Source organism: Rattus rattus, chromosome 4 (genome assembly GCF_011064425.1).
Source record: "Rattus rattus isolate New Zealand chromosome 4, Rrattus_CSIRO_v1, whole genome shotgun sequence".
Classification (NCBI taxonomy): Eukaryota; Metazoa; Chordata; class Mammalia; order Rodentia; family Muridae; genus Rattus; species Rattus rattus.
In genome coordinates this window covers 88,722,485-88,734,404 of record NC_046157.1, presented here as the reverse complement: position 1 = coordinate 88,734,404, position 11,920 = coordinate 88,722,485, and the positions used below count along the sequence as shown (strand labels likewise).

General features: G+C 50.7%; 1 protein-coding gene across 1 annotated transcript in view; it reads right to left on the bottom strand.

The window, feature by feature from the left end:
• Nucleotides 1-2,694: 2,694 nt before the first annotated feature.
• Vav1 (vav guanine nucleotide exchange factor 1) overlaps nt 2,695-11,920 on the bottom strand; it is a 48,759-nt gene continuing 39,533 nt past the window's right edge. Inside the window, exons 24-26 of the mRNA XM_032899701.1 lie at nt 10,077-10,191; nt 7,175-7,326; nt 2,695-3,998 (exon numbers count right to left, since the gene is read on the bottom strand). Of these exons, the coding sequence (XP_032755592.1) occupies nt 3,945-3,998; nt 7,175-7,326; nt 10,077-10,191 (321 nt within the window). The 3' untranslated portion in view covers nt 2,695-3,944. The remainder of the gene's footprint in view (nt 3,999-7,174; nt 7,327-10,076; nt 10,192-11,920) is intronic.

The following is an 11,920-nucleotide window of genomic DNA, read 5'->3' as shown; positions in this document are numbered from 1 at the left end:
CCAAGCCAGCCAAAGTCCCAGCACAGCTGGGAAGATGTTCTCCAGGCCACACCCTCACTGAGGAGCTCTCGGCAATGGGAGCTGCTGGAGAAGAAAGAGTCATTCTTTGCTGAAGGCGTGGCCACTAGTCTTTGCCCCATACTCCGGCACACAGCCCGCAGCCCTGCACGTGGGCAGCACTAACTACATTTTGGTAGTGGGGTTGTTTGTCTGCGTGCTTGTTTGCAGACGTGGAGTTTGGAGGGGAAAGTGTTGAGTAGAGTGTGGGTAGAGTTAGAGGAAGGACATGAAGGGGACACAAGTATACATGTTTACTATATATGACCATAGCTCATTGTACACATATATGGAATTCTTAGGAATAAAGAAACATTTTTAAACTGTTGTGTGTGTATGGATGTGTTGCCAGTATGTCTGTATACATGTCTGTCTAGAGGCTTGAAAGGGCATCAGATCCCCTGGAACTGAAGATACAGAGGGCTGTGAGCTGCCATGTGGGTGTGGGGAGCTGAACCCAGGTCCTCTGCAAGAGCAGCCAGGGCTCTTAACCACTGACCCATCTCTCCAGCCCCAGAACAAAGAACTTTTTAATTTTTAAGAAGCTCTGACATTCTTTTATCCCAGCACCCAGAGAAAACAGTCTTCTGTTCTCCAGCCCAAGCCGTCCTCCTGTCTGACAGCTCACTGACAGCTTTCCAAACAAGAGAGAGAGCCTGTCTCAAAAGAAACAACGATGACATGTGAGAAATGATATACCAAGTTGACCCCTGGCCTCCACATGTACATGCACACATGTGCAAGCATACTTACACTTACATGTGCACTGGTACACATATGAACACACACATATACACACATGTGTGTGGGACCATGAAAGGTAGCCTGGTTCCCAGTTGAGCTAAAGCTAGAAACTCAGGTGACCCTAAGGGACAGTAGACATTTCACCGGACTCCAGGGAAACCATCAGTCACATAAGGGCAACACCCCAAGCCCCTCCACAGGTAGAGGACTTGACCACAGGTCACATAGGCTCAAGACAAATCTCCATTATAAGGTACCTAAAGGCCTGGAGGCTTAGCCGATAACCTTTCCTTCCCAGACACTCCTCCCTGCAAAAGGTATTTAATCTCACACCCACCCTGAAAAGTGGAGTACGGTTTTAACTCATCCACTTTCTGCCATGACAATGAATGTCGTGAAACCATGGACTGCTGTTTTTCATCGTGATCTGCTGTGGAGAGCCACACAGAAGGCCTTCACCTACAGAGCAGCTGCCTAATCTCTGCAGAAGGCCTCCCTGCGCTCCGAGCCGTGGCTGCCAACAAGCCAAACCAAGCCGCCAGCAAGGCAAGGACTATGCCCGCAGGACCAGCCAGAGCTCCCTCCTCTTTCCCCCTCAACCGGGGCTAAATCCAGCCCGCAGACCCCTACTCAGTTCTCAGCTCTTCCCTCGGCTTCCAGCAGCACCTAAATGCCCAAAAGCCTAAGAACCCGACCGCCCCCGCCTCCTTGCAGGCCTAGAGACCCCTGGGCCAGCCCCAGCTGTGTCCTGTGCCTCAGACTGTGCTTCCCCACTGCCCTGGAGCGTGGTGTCCTGTGGCTTCGCTACAGCCCAATACCTACCTGGCGGCCGAGCCCTGTGGGATCCCTCATATAACTCGACAACTGGCAATGGCATGGGGTAAGTGCGGTCAAACTCCTGCGTCCTGCCTGCCATGCCAAGTGACAGAGCAGACGTGGGACCCTACCATAACCCTATGGAACAGCCTAGGACAGCAAATTCATGATGGTGGTGCTGTGGACACGCTCTAGAATCCCCTGGGAACCCATTCTCTGGTGGCGGCTAAGGGATTATCTAGCTAAGGGATTAACTAACTGTGGGCAGGCCCCATCCTACTCGCTGGGGTGCCAGACTGGACAGCAGCATTCACCTCTCCACTCTCTGACTGTGGATACTGTGTGGCCAGGCAGCATATACATCTGCCGCCAGGCCTTCCCTGCTGTGGTGGACTGGAACTGTGACCGTGGTAAACCTTTCTTCCTTAACTGCTTTTCTCAGAGTGTCTTATCCCACCAATGACAAGAGCGGGTTCCATGGAAATGTGACACTGAGAATGAAACAGAGTGCCTGCTCCGCTTTAGCTTTCAAGTTAACGCCGCTACTCTGAGAGAGTCTACACTGAGTAACTGATGATGCCTGATAGGGATGGTACCATGCCTTGACAGGTGGTCCAGGGCTATCCAAGAAATCCAGCTGAGCAACTGATGGAAACAGATGCAGGGACCCACAGTCAGACATTAGGCAGAGCTCGGGAAGAGGGTACAAAGGACTGAAGGAGCCAAAGGGGTCAAGGACACCACAATAAAACCTACAGAACCACAGACACTGAGCCATCAACCAGAGAGCATGCATGGGACTGGCCCAGGCCCCCTACACATGTGCTACAGGTGTGCATCTGGGTCTTCGTGCAGAACCCCTAAAGCAGGAGCAAGAGTTGTCTTTGACTCTGTGGCCTGCCTTTGGGACCCTTTCCTCCTACTGAGTTGCCTCATCTGGCCTCAAGGAGAGCGGAGATGCCTCCGACAGCCATGAGAGGCCTCCCCTCTTCTGAGGAGAGGGGGAGGAAGAGTGGATGGCAGGGAAGAAAGAGGAGAGGGAGGGACTTGGAAGAGAGAAGGGATGGGAAGCTGTGATCTGGATATAAAGTAAATAAAAACTTTATTAATAAGAGAGAAAGGCAGCTGAGGATAAAGCAGAGAGAGAGCCAGTAAGAGCAATCTGCCAGGGCCTGTGCGTGTTCCTGATGCAGCTCCTGTCCTGACCTCCGTCAGTGGTGGAAGTGACGCTGACAGTGTAGCCAAAGGCAAATCTTTGCCTCCGCGAGTAGCATTAGGTCAGGTCATTTGCCACAGCAACAAAAATCAAAGTAGGACACAGATCACGATTAATAACACCAGAGCAGCAGGCAAAACGATTCTGGGTAAACCGAAGTGTGGTTGTTCTGCCTGGCAGGCAAAGAAGGGGCCTGATGTAAGCAATGTCTCCACAGGAAGCAAGATGGCAGAGGAGAGCCGGCTATTGCCTCAGTACACCAGAGCCACGGTTTATAGGATTCAAACTATATTTTTGAAGAGCATATATTGAAATTTTTCCCCTTATTCAGCATAATGCAGAAGGGAAGAACTCAAAACATTAACTTCTATTATATGAAAGCTGAGGCAGGAGAATGACCAGTTGAAGGCCAGCCTGGGCTTCAGTAAGTTCAAGGTCAGTCTGGTCTATATAGTAAGACCCTGTCTCGAAGATTTTAAAGTGACTGGGAGTGTGGCACAGTAGTAGAGCTCTCCCCTGCCCCTGGAATCACACAATAAGGGCTGGGGTCAGGTCAGGGGTGGAGCCCCACCCAGAATCCCCCAGTGAGGGGCTCAGCAGTAGTGTGTCTTCCTATCGTGCTGAGGTCATGAAGTTCATCCTTGGCATCAAGGACAAAAAAGGAAGGGGGGGAGAGGTGTAGACTTGATTTCTGTATTCCAGACCCTGCAAACACAGCACTCTTTTCTGGTAGGTAGGAATCCCAGGTCTTCTTCAACCTGTCCTGTAAAAGTTGGAGAAAAGAGGCCTTGACACAAGGAGGGCACTGCTGAGTGGACTTTCGTCAGTGTGCACCCTCCCTGAGGCTCCCCTTACAGTCAGTCTGGAGCACACCAGTTCCTGCTGTCCTCACTTTATTAGAATCAGCTTTCTTGGAGGACTGGAGAAAATCAGTGTGCTATAAATTAACCATCTCTGGGCTTCATCCTGGGAACCCTGCTAGCTGGCCACTCGCCGTCTGAGCTCCATCCAGATCCTCTGCCAATGAGGACAGCTCACGGCCCCTCAACCCTGCTGGCATCCCAGGCTCAGCCATCATCTGCCTCTCTCTGTGTCCTGCAGGGCATCGGGCTCAGCAGTACTCAGAATAATCTTCCTCCACATAGTTAGAGGGAAACCAGCCAATCTGCAGAGAGAAGAGAAACCATCAGAACAGCTGCTGTCCTCTGCACGCCTCAGCAGAGCTGATCGGACCCCACACACACTTCCGGGCTTTCACACTGCTGACTGCTCCTCTCTGCACGCACAAGGATAGACCTCTGCTCATAAGTCTCTGTCATGTGTCCCCTGTCATTAAAGCCTTCCAGTCACCCTGCTTATCGCAGTAAGCCCCACCTGTGAGAATGAAAGGCAGCCTGGTTCCCAGTTGAGCTAAAACTAGAAACCTGGGTGACCCTGAAGGGACAGGACAGTAGGCATTTCGCCTGACTGCAGGGAAACCAGGTCCCCCCTCTCCTTCCCAGACCTCCTCCCTGCAAAAGGTACTGAATCTCAGGCCCACGCTGAGAAGTGGGGTACGGTTTTACTCATTCTCCTTCCTTCGTGACAATGTCTTGAAACCATGGACTGCCTCTTTTCATTGAGAAAAGAGCCACAGAGAAGGCCTTCACCTACAGAGCAGCTGTCTAATCTCTGTAGAAGGCCTCCCTGCACTCCCAGCTGCAGCTACCACCAAGCCAAACCAAGCCTGCCGCTGTTAAGCCAAGGACTATCTTTGAGGGACCAGCCGGAGCCTCCACTTCCCCATCAGCCCCAGGCTAGATCCAGCCTGTGGGCCCCACTCCATTCTCAGCTCTTCTGCTGCTTCCAGCAGTGCCTGGAACCAGATGGCCCCCTGAGCCAGCTCCAGCTGTGTCCTGCGCCTCAGACTGTGCTTCCCCACCCCCAGAGGGGTGTCCTGCTCTACAGCCGGACCCCTGCCCAGCATGGGATAAGCACAATCAAACTCCCATGTCCTGCCTCCCTGAGCCACCAAGTCCTGTGGCAGAGCAGACATGGGACCAATTAACCCTATACCCAGCCACTTCACACACTCTTTCTCTCCATTGCTCTCCACAGAATTCCCCATCATCTGAATGATCACATATTCTGCCTATTTACAGGATTAATTGATAAACCAACTTCCCTCCCAAAACACAACAGGAAAACAAGGGCAGGGGAGTTTGTCTCCTACTCGCCAGGCTCCCAAGAGCCTAGAACCAGTGCTTAGTAAACACTATTTCTTGGAATGTTGGGTGGACAGATGTGATAGATAGATAGATAGATAGATAGATAGATAGATAGATAGATAGATAGATAGATAGATAGATAGAGACAGACAGACAGACACATAATGATATATGTATCATTATACATAGATAATTGAGCAGATGGGTGGATGGATGGAGCATAGATAGATGAAGAGATAGAAATTGGATAGATGGGTAGATGGATGGGTGAATGGAAGGGTGGATGGATGGGTAAGTGGATGAATGGATGAATGGATAAATGAATGGATGGATAATGATGAGTGGATGGGTGGTATTAGATGGGTAAATGGATAGATGATATCAGTGATGATAGTCTAATGAATACATGGATGGAAGGATGGGTGGGTAGAAGTAAAGAGACACATAAAAATGATGGTTGTGCAGAGAGATGGTTGGCTGGCAGTTTCTTAAACACTCTAAATGACTCTTTCGACCCCTACAATCTACCACTACTCACTAAATGTGACAGCAAATGTGTTTGACAAGTTTAGAAGCATTTCTCCAAACCATGGGAGCTTTGTGGAGTGTTTCTCCCAATAGTATAAAAGTTCTAACCAGTGTCTATTCCACTCAACAAATATTTGAGAAACCTTTCCAGCAAGGAAGAATACTAGATGCTCAAATTCATCAGGTGCTGAAAGGAAGAAAGGTCTCCATCCAGTCTAAAGTAGGAACTCAGCCAAAGCAAGCCAGCCTCAAGTGTTTTCAGGAACATCTTTTTCCTTGAAACCAGAACCAGAGCAGGCAAAGAGCATTGTGGTTCACCTCAAGTCTGCCCCTTCACACATTCAATAATTACCAAGAACCTACTGTGTGTCCCACCCTGTGACAAAGCAGTGAGCCACACAGACACAAATCTCTCCATTTCATCTGTCAATCACTCTCTCTCCCGGGGGCTTTACGCTGGGGGATTCTGTATATTCCCCAACCTTAGCGCCCTGTCTAGTTCTATAGCAACTTGACACAATGGAGAAAATGCCTCCATAAGATCTGACTGTAAAGCACTCTTTAAATTAGTGTTCCACCGCTGTGGGTGGGGCCATCCCTGGGCTGGCGGTCCTGGGTTCTCTAAGAAGCAGGCTGAGCAAGCCATGAGAGCAAGCCAGTCAGCAGCACCCTCCACGGCCTCTGCATCAGCTCCTGCCTCCAGGTTCCTGCCCTCTCTAATTTGATGATAAACTATTATATTAAACTGTGAGTGAATAAATCCTTTCATCCCATCTCTGCTTTTGGACATGGTGTTTCATTACAGCAATAGTGACCCCGACTAAGACACTTACTGATAGTCTGGGTTTGTTTTTTTGAGGGGGGGGTTACATGTACAGGATCTCTTGTCAGCCTGGAACTCACCAATTAGATGAGGCTGGTTGTTCAGTGAGGCTGAGTTATCTGTTTGTCTTAGCCTTCCCAGCACTGAGATTATATATGGATACTGCCATACCCACTTTTCTTTTTATATGAATAATGGAAGGATTGAAGGGAAGGGTGAGCCAGTGAACAAATGTATACACAGGTGACTGAATGAGTCAATGAATGGGTGGATGGGTGGATGGATGGATGGATGGATGGATGGGGGATGGATAGATGGATGGATGGGGGATGGATGGATGGATGGATGGATGGATGGATGGATGGATGGATCGGTGGGTGGATGGGATCTGAGGGATATATAAACTGATGGATCAGCAGGTTCTGGGATTTGAACTCAGTCTTCAAATTGTAATGCAAGCACTTTACCAGCTGAGTACCAACCCAGCCCACTGGCAGTCATTTTACCCTCACCTCTGGAAAGATGGGCAAGAAGCTCCCTCAGGAGTCCTATTTCCCATCACCATCCCGACCAGTGCCTAGTGCAACTGCACAGTAGGGTTCAGCACAATCTCACTAAACATTGTTTCACAAAGGTAACAATTGGACGATGCTCCCTTTGCACCCAGAAACACGTCCATGTCACAGTCGGTCCATGTGACCTGCACAGGAGCCACACGCCATCTCACTACAGCCAGGGCACTCACAGCACACCTCATCCAGACGGCCATCCCTCCAGCCTCACCCGGCCATAGATCTCCCCACGCCACCAGCCTTGCTGTCCCTTCTTGTTGAGGATCTTGATGATATCACCCTCCTTAAGGGACAGTTCTGATCGGTCCCGGGCACAGAAGTCGTAGCGGGCTTTGGCAGTGCCAAAATACTTGGTGCTTCCAGCTGTGGAATGGAAAGAGACCTTAGCGTCTGAGGTGGACACCTAACCATCCTCTGTAGACAGTGTGCACAGGGGCCATGTCCTCAGGATGGTGCCATCTAGTTGGGCTTTTGTGATGGTCAGCTTCAATTGTCAACGTCACCCATCCTAGAATCACCCGGGAAGAGAGTCTCAGTAAGGGATGTGTAGACTGGGTTGGCCTGTGGGTATTTCTATATGAATTGTCTTAGAGAACTGAGTTGATGTGGAATCTGCAGCTCACCATGAGTGGCTTCATTCTTAGGCGGGGGCTGAGGGGAGACTTAAACTGAGTCAGAGTGGACAAAGTAAGCTGAGTACAAGTGAGCGAGCACGCATTCACCTCTCTCTGCTCATGACTGCTGATTGCCCGTGGGACACCCGCCCCACAGTGATAGTTTATCTCATCAGTAGACACGAAACTAGAGCATGCACAGTAGAGTGACCTCTAGGCCGACGGGACACAACTCCACTTCTAACGCTGTCCTCCCAGCCTGAGTACCCACGTTTAGGAAACTTAAATGGTTTAAGTGGGGTTCCATGAAGTAGCCCAGTGTGGTTCGACTTGTCATCCAGTGCTGGGATTATAAACATGAACCACCACACCTGCTAAACCGGCTCTTCTATAATTTTAATAGTGTTTTGTGTGCACTCAATTTCTTTATACCTGTGAGTCCCTAGCCAGCATATTTCGGTCCAGATTCACGGGGAGACTTAAAAAGTCATTACAGGTGGCTAGAAAGGTGATTCAATTCCAGCACCCACATGGGGGCTGCCGACCACTTATAGCTCCATTTCCAGGAGATTTAACTCTCTCCTCTGTATTCTGTAAACAGTGCACTCGGTGCACAGAGCCTTACACAGACACACATGTATATACACAGTTTAAAATTCAAAATAAGGCTCGGTGTCGGTGGCACCGAGACAAGCATTGTTAGGGAGAAGGGCGGTGGCTGTGGCAGCCTTCGATCTCTAGAGTTCCATCCAGATTCCATTGAATTGGCCCAGATGCAGTCTGGGAGGCACAGAGCGAGAGCACTCAGGCCTTGCTGGGGCAGGCACAGCAGGAAGCGAAGTGCAGAGATAGAAGAGTAAAAGAAGCTGAGTGGTTTGTGCACTATGAAGAGAGGTGGGCTTGGTGACACAAAAGCCATTGTTGCTCTTGCTCCTTGGGAAATGGTGACTCACACGGTTACTCTATAGAGCCAGTAAGAAACCCAAGTGCCAGTAGGACTGTGCCTTTCCTTTGAGAAAGCCCACTACAGTGTGAGTCGCTGTGATCCCAGAGCTGCATCCTAGCCCAGGAGGAGGAGCAGAAGCTGCACAGTGGAGCCCACAGCTGATGCCGTGCCTGGCTGCATTGGCCTCTCGTCACCGGCCTATCTGCTGATCTCTCCAGTTGCTTGTGGTTCAGCCACGAGACTGTGCAACTACGTGCATTTTTCTGGGCTGTGTTTAACTTTGGCCAAGGATGTATTCCCTTTGGAGTCTTTGGGACAAACATTTAACCATCATACCTTTCAAAAGAAGATGTCAGCGATGGCTCTGTGGGGGGCACACTGTGATGAGCAAGAATGATGGAGAAGGGGACGGGAGAGGAGGAGAAGGGGACGGGAGAGGAGGAGAAGGGGACGGGAGAGGAGGAGAAGGGGACGGGAGAGGAGGAGAAGGGGACGGGAGAGGAGGAGAAGGGGACGGGAGAGGAGGAGAAGGGGATGGGAGAGGAGGAGCAGGGGAAGAGGAGAAGGGGACGGGAGAGGAGGAGAAGGGGACGGGAGAGGAGGAGAAGGGGAGAAGGGGACGGGAGAGGAGGAGAAGGGGAGAAGGGGAGGAGGAGAAGGGGATGGAGAGGAGGAGAAGGGATGGGGAGGGAGAAGGGGATGGGAGAGGAGGAGAAGGGGATGGGAGAGGAGGAGCAGGGGAAGGGAGAGGAGGAGAAGGGGAAGCGGGAGGAGGAGAAGGGGAGGGGAGGAGGAGAAGGGGATGGGAGAGGAGGATGGGAGAGGAGGAGAAGGGGACGGGAGAGGAGGAGGAGGGGATGGGAGAGGAGGAGAAGGGGATGGGAGAGGAGGAGAAGGGGATGGGAGAGGAGGAGAAGGGGATGGGAGAGGAGGAGAAGGAAACAGGTTTGTGCACTATGAAGAGGCAGAGCTGGAGACACAGCTGGGCGGTGAGAAACAAACTGACGTGAGTCGCCTGTGCTCCACCTGAGGCCATGGTGAAGTTCCAACCAGTGCTGCCACCAAGGCCCAAGTGCCTTCCTCAGGCAAGGAAGATGCACAGCACTGGGAAGGCAGATGCAGGTGATTTCTGGGTTCAAAGCCAGCCTGATCTAGAGCAAGTTTCAGTTCCAGAACAGCCAAGACTACACAGAGAAACCCTGCCTCAAAAAGAATAAAAACGAGGGAAGGAAGAAAAAAAAAAAAACCTTACAGCTCTTCCAGAAGACCTGGGTTCAGTTCCCAGCACCCACACTGGACAGCTCACAGGTCCAGGGACATAGTGCCCTTTTCTGGCCACTGCAGATACTGCACTAGTGTGGAACACACACAGATGTACACACACAGCACACATATAAATAAATCTTTAACAGACAAAAAGTCATCTCCAACATCACACAACGCCACAAAAACAAGCATTTGATAAAGAATCATTAAAAGGAAAGGTGCAGGCCCCGGGAGCTCAGGCTCCCCCTCCACCAAGAGGAGGCATCGTGCAGCCTCCAGCCTCCTACCCGGCGGCTTGCTGATGGCTCTCCTCTCAGGTTCCTTGTAAGGAAACTGCAAGGTGGTGTCCAACGACTTGAAGCAATCTTTTAGGGAATTCTGCCGATAAAACTCTACCAGTTCCTGAGGGAAAAAAACAAAACAAAACAAAACCACAGAACATTCATTACCCCAAATGACCAGCCCACGGTGCAGCAGAGCCCAAGCCCGCATCTGCACTCCAAACAGCTGTTTGGCTGCTCCTGTGATGGGAAACTCCTTCCTCTACCGGAACAGCAAGGACGTCTGGGGAAGGGACGCTGGGGTGGGTAATGTTGACTCGACCTAGACTCCTAAGAGACTAGCCCGCGGCCATGTTTACATTAAGCTCACTGGGGTGGGCAGAGTCACCTGAGCGTGGATGGCTCCTTCCCATGAGGGTCCCAGCTTGAAGAAAAAGGAAAATCCAGCTGAGCAACAGCCTCAGTTTGTCCCTGCTCCCTGACTAGGAAGCAACATGACCAGCCTCCTCATGCTCCTGCCACCACATCCTCCTCACAACAGCCCTCAGACTGTGCTGTGGAACAGCCTGTCCCTCTTTAGGCTGCTTTGTCAGCTGTTTTCTCACAGCCATGAACAGAGCAGCCGACAGGCACCGCAGGCGCAGGCCGGGTCTCGCCAGACAGCCAGTTCATTTTACTCCCTGCCACGCTTACCAAATAGGCTCACCAAATTCGAGGCCTCCCATCAGTGCCCATGCCTTTACAACTAATAATCATCCAAGTGCAGACCAGTGTGCACAGAACATGTCACCCAGGTCTCCTAGGAACCCCAAGTAATGAGGATGCTCACAATTCTCTCATGTTGTATTTGTTGTTTGTGTGTGTGTTTGTTTGTTTGAGGGGTGAATGCTAAGGTTTTGTCTTTTACTGTTTATTGTAATGCTAGATGCCAGCAGCCAATAGCTGGGAAGGAGAGACACAGGCAGGGTTGAGGTTTCCCTAGAGACCACAAGGAAGAAGCAGGGGAGCTGCCATGGGCTAAGGGCCAAGGGACGGACCATGGCCCACAGGGCTGCCCAGTTGGGGTAAGAGAAGCCAAGATAGAACGTAGTAAATGGTTAAATAGTAAGTGATGACTTGGGGTTAAGGATGGGAAAGCAGATTCTAACATCATGGAAGGTAGGCAGCTGCCCAGCTACTGTGATGCCTAAGACACATTTAAAAATATAAAGGGTGTGTGTGTGTGTGTGTGTGTGTGTGTGTGTCTGTGTCTGTGTGTGTGTGTGTGTCTGCCTGTGTGTCTGTGTGTGTGTGTCTGTGTGTGTGTGTGTGTGTCTGTGTGTGTGTCTGTGTGTGTGTGTGTGTGTCTGTGTGTGTCTGTGTGTCTGCCTGTGTGTCTGTGTGTGTGCCTGTGTGTCTGTGTGTGTGTCTGTGTGTGTGTAAGTGTGTGTGTGTGTGTGTGTGTGTGTGAGTGTGTGTGTGTGTGTGTGTGTGTGTGTGTCTGTGTGTCTGTGTGTGTGTCTGTGTGTGTGTGTGTGTGCCTGTGTGTCTGTGTGTGTCTGTGTGTCTGTGTGTGTGTGTGTGTGTGTCTGTGTGTGTGCATATGTGTGTGTGTATGTGTGTGTGTGTGTGTCTGTGTGTGTGTGTGTGTGTGTGTACGTGTGTGTCTGTGTATGTGTGTGTGTCTGTGTATGTGTGTGTGTCTGTGTGTATGTGTGTGTCTGTATGTGTGTGTGTGTGTGTATGTATATGTGTGTGTGTTTGTGTGTGTGTGTGTGTGTGTGTGTGTGTGTGTGTGTGTGTGTGTGTGTGTGTGTCTGTGTGTGTGTGTGTGTGTATGTGTGTGTGTGTGTGTGTGTGTGTGTCTGTCT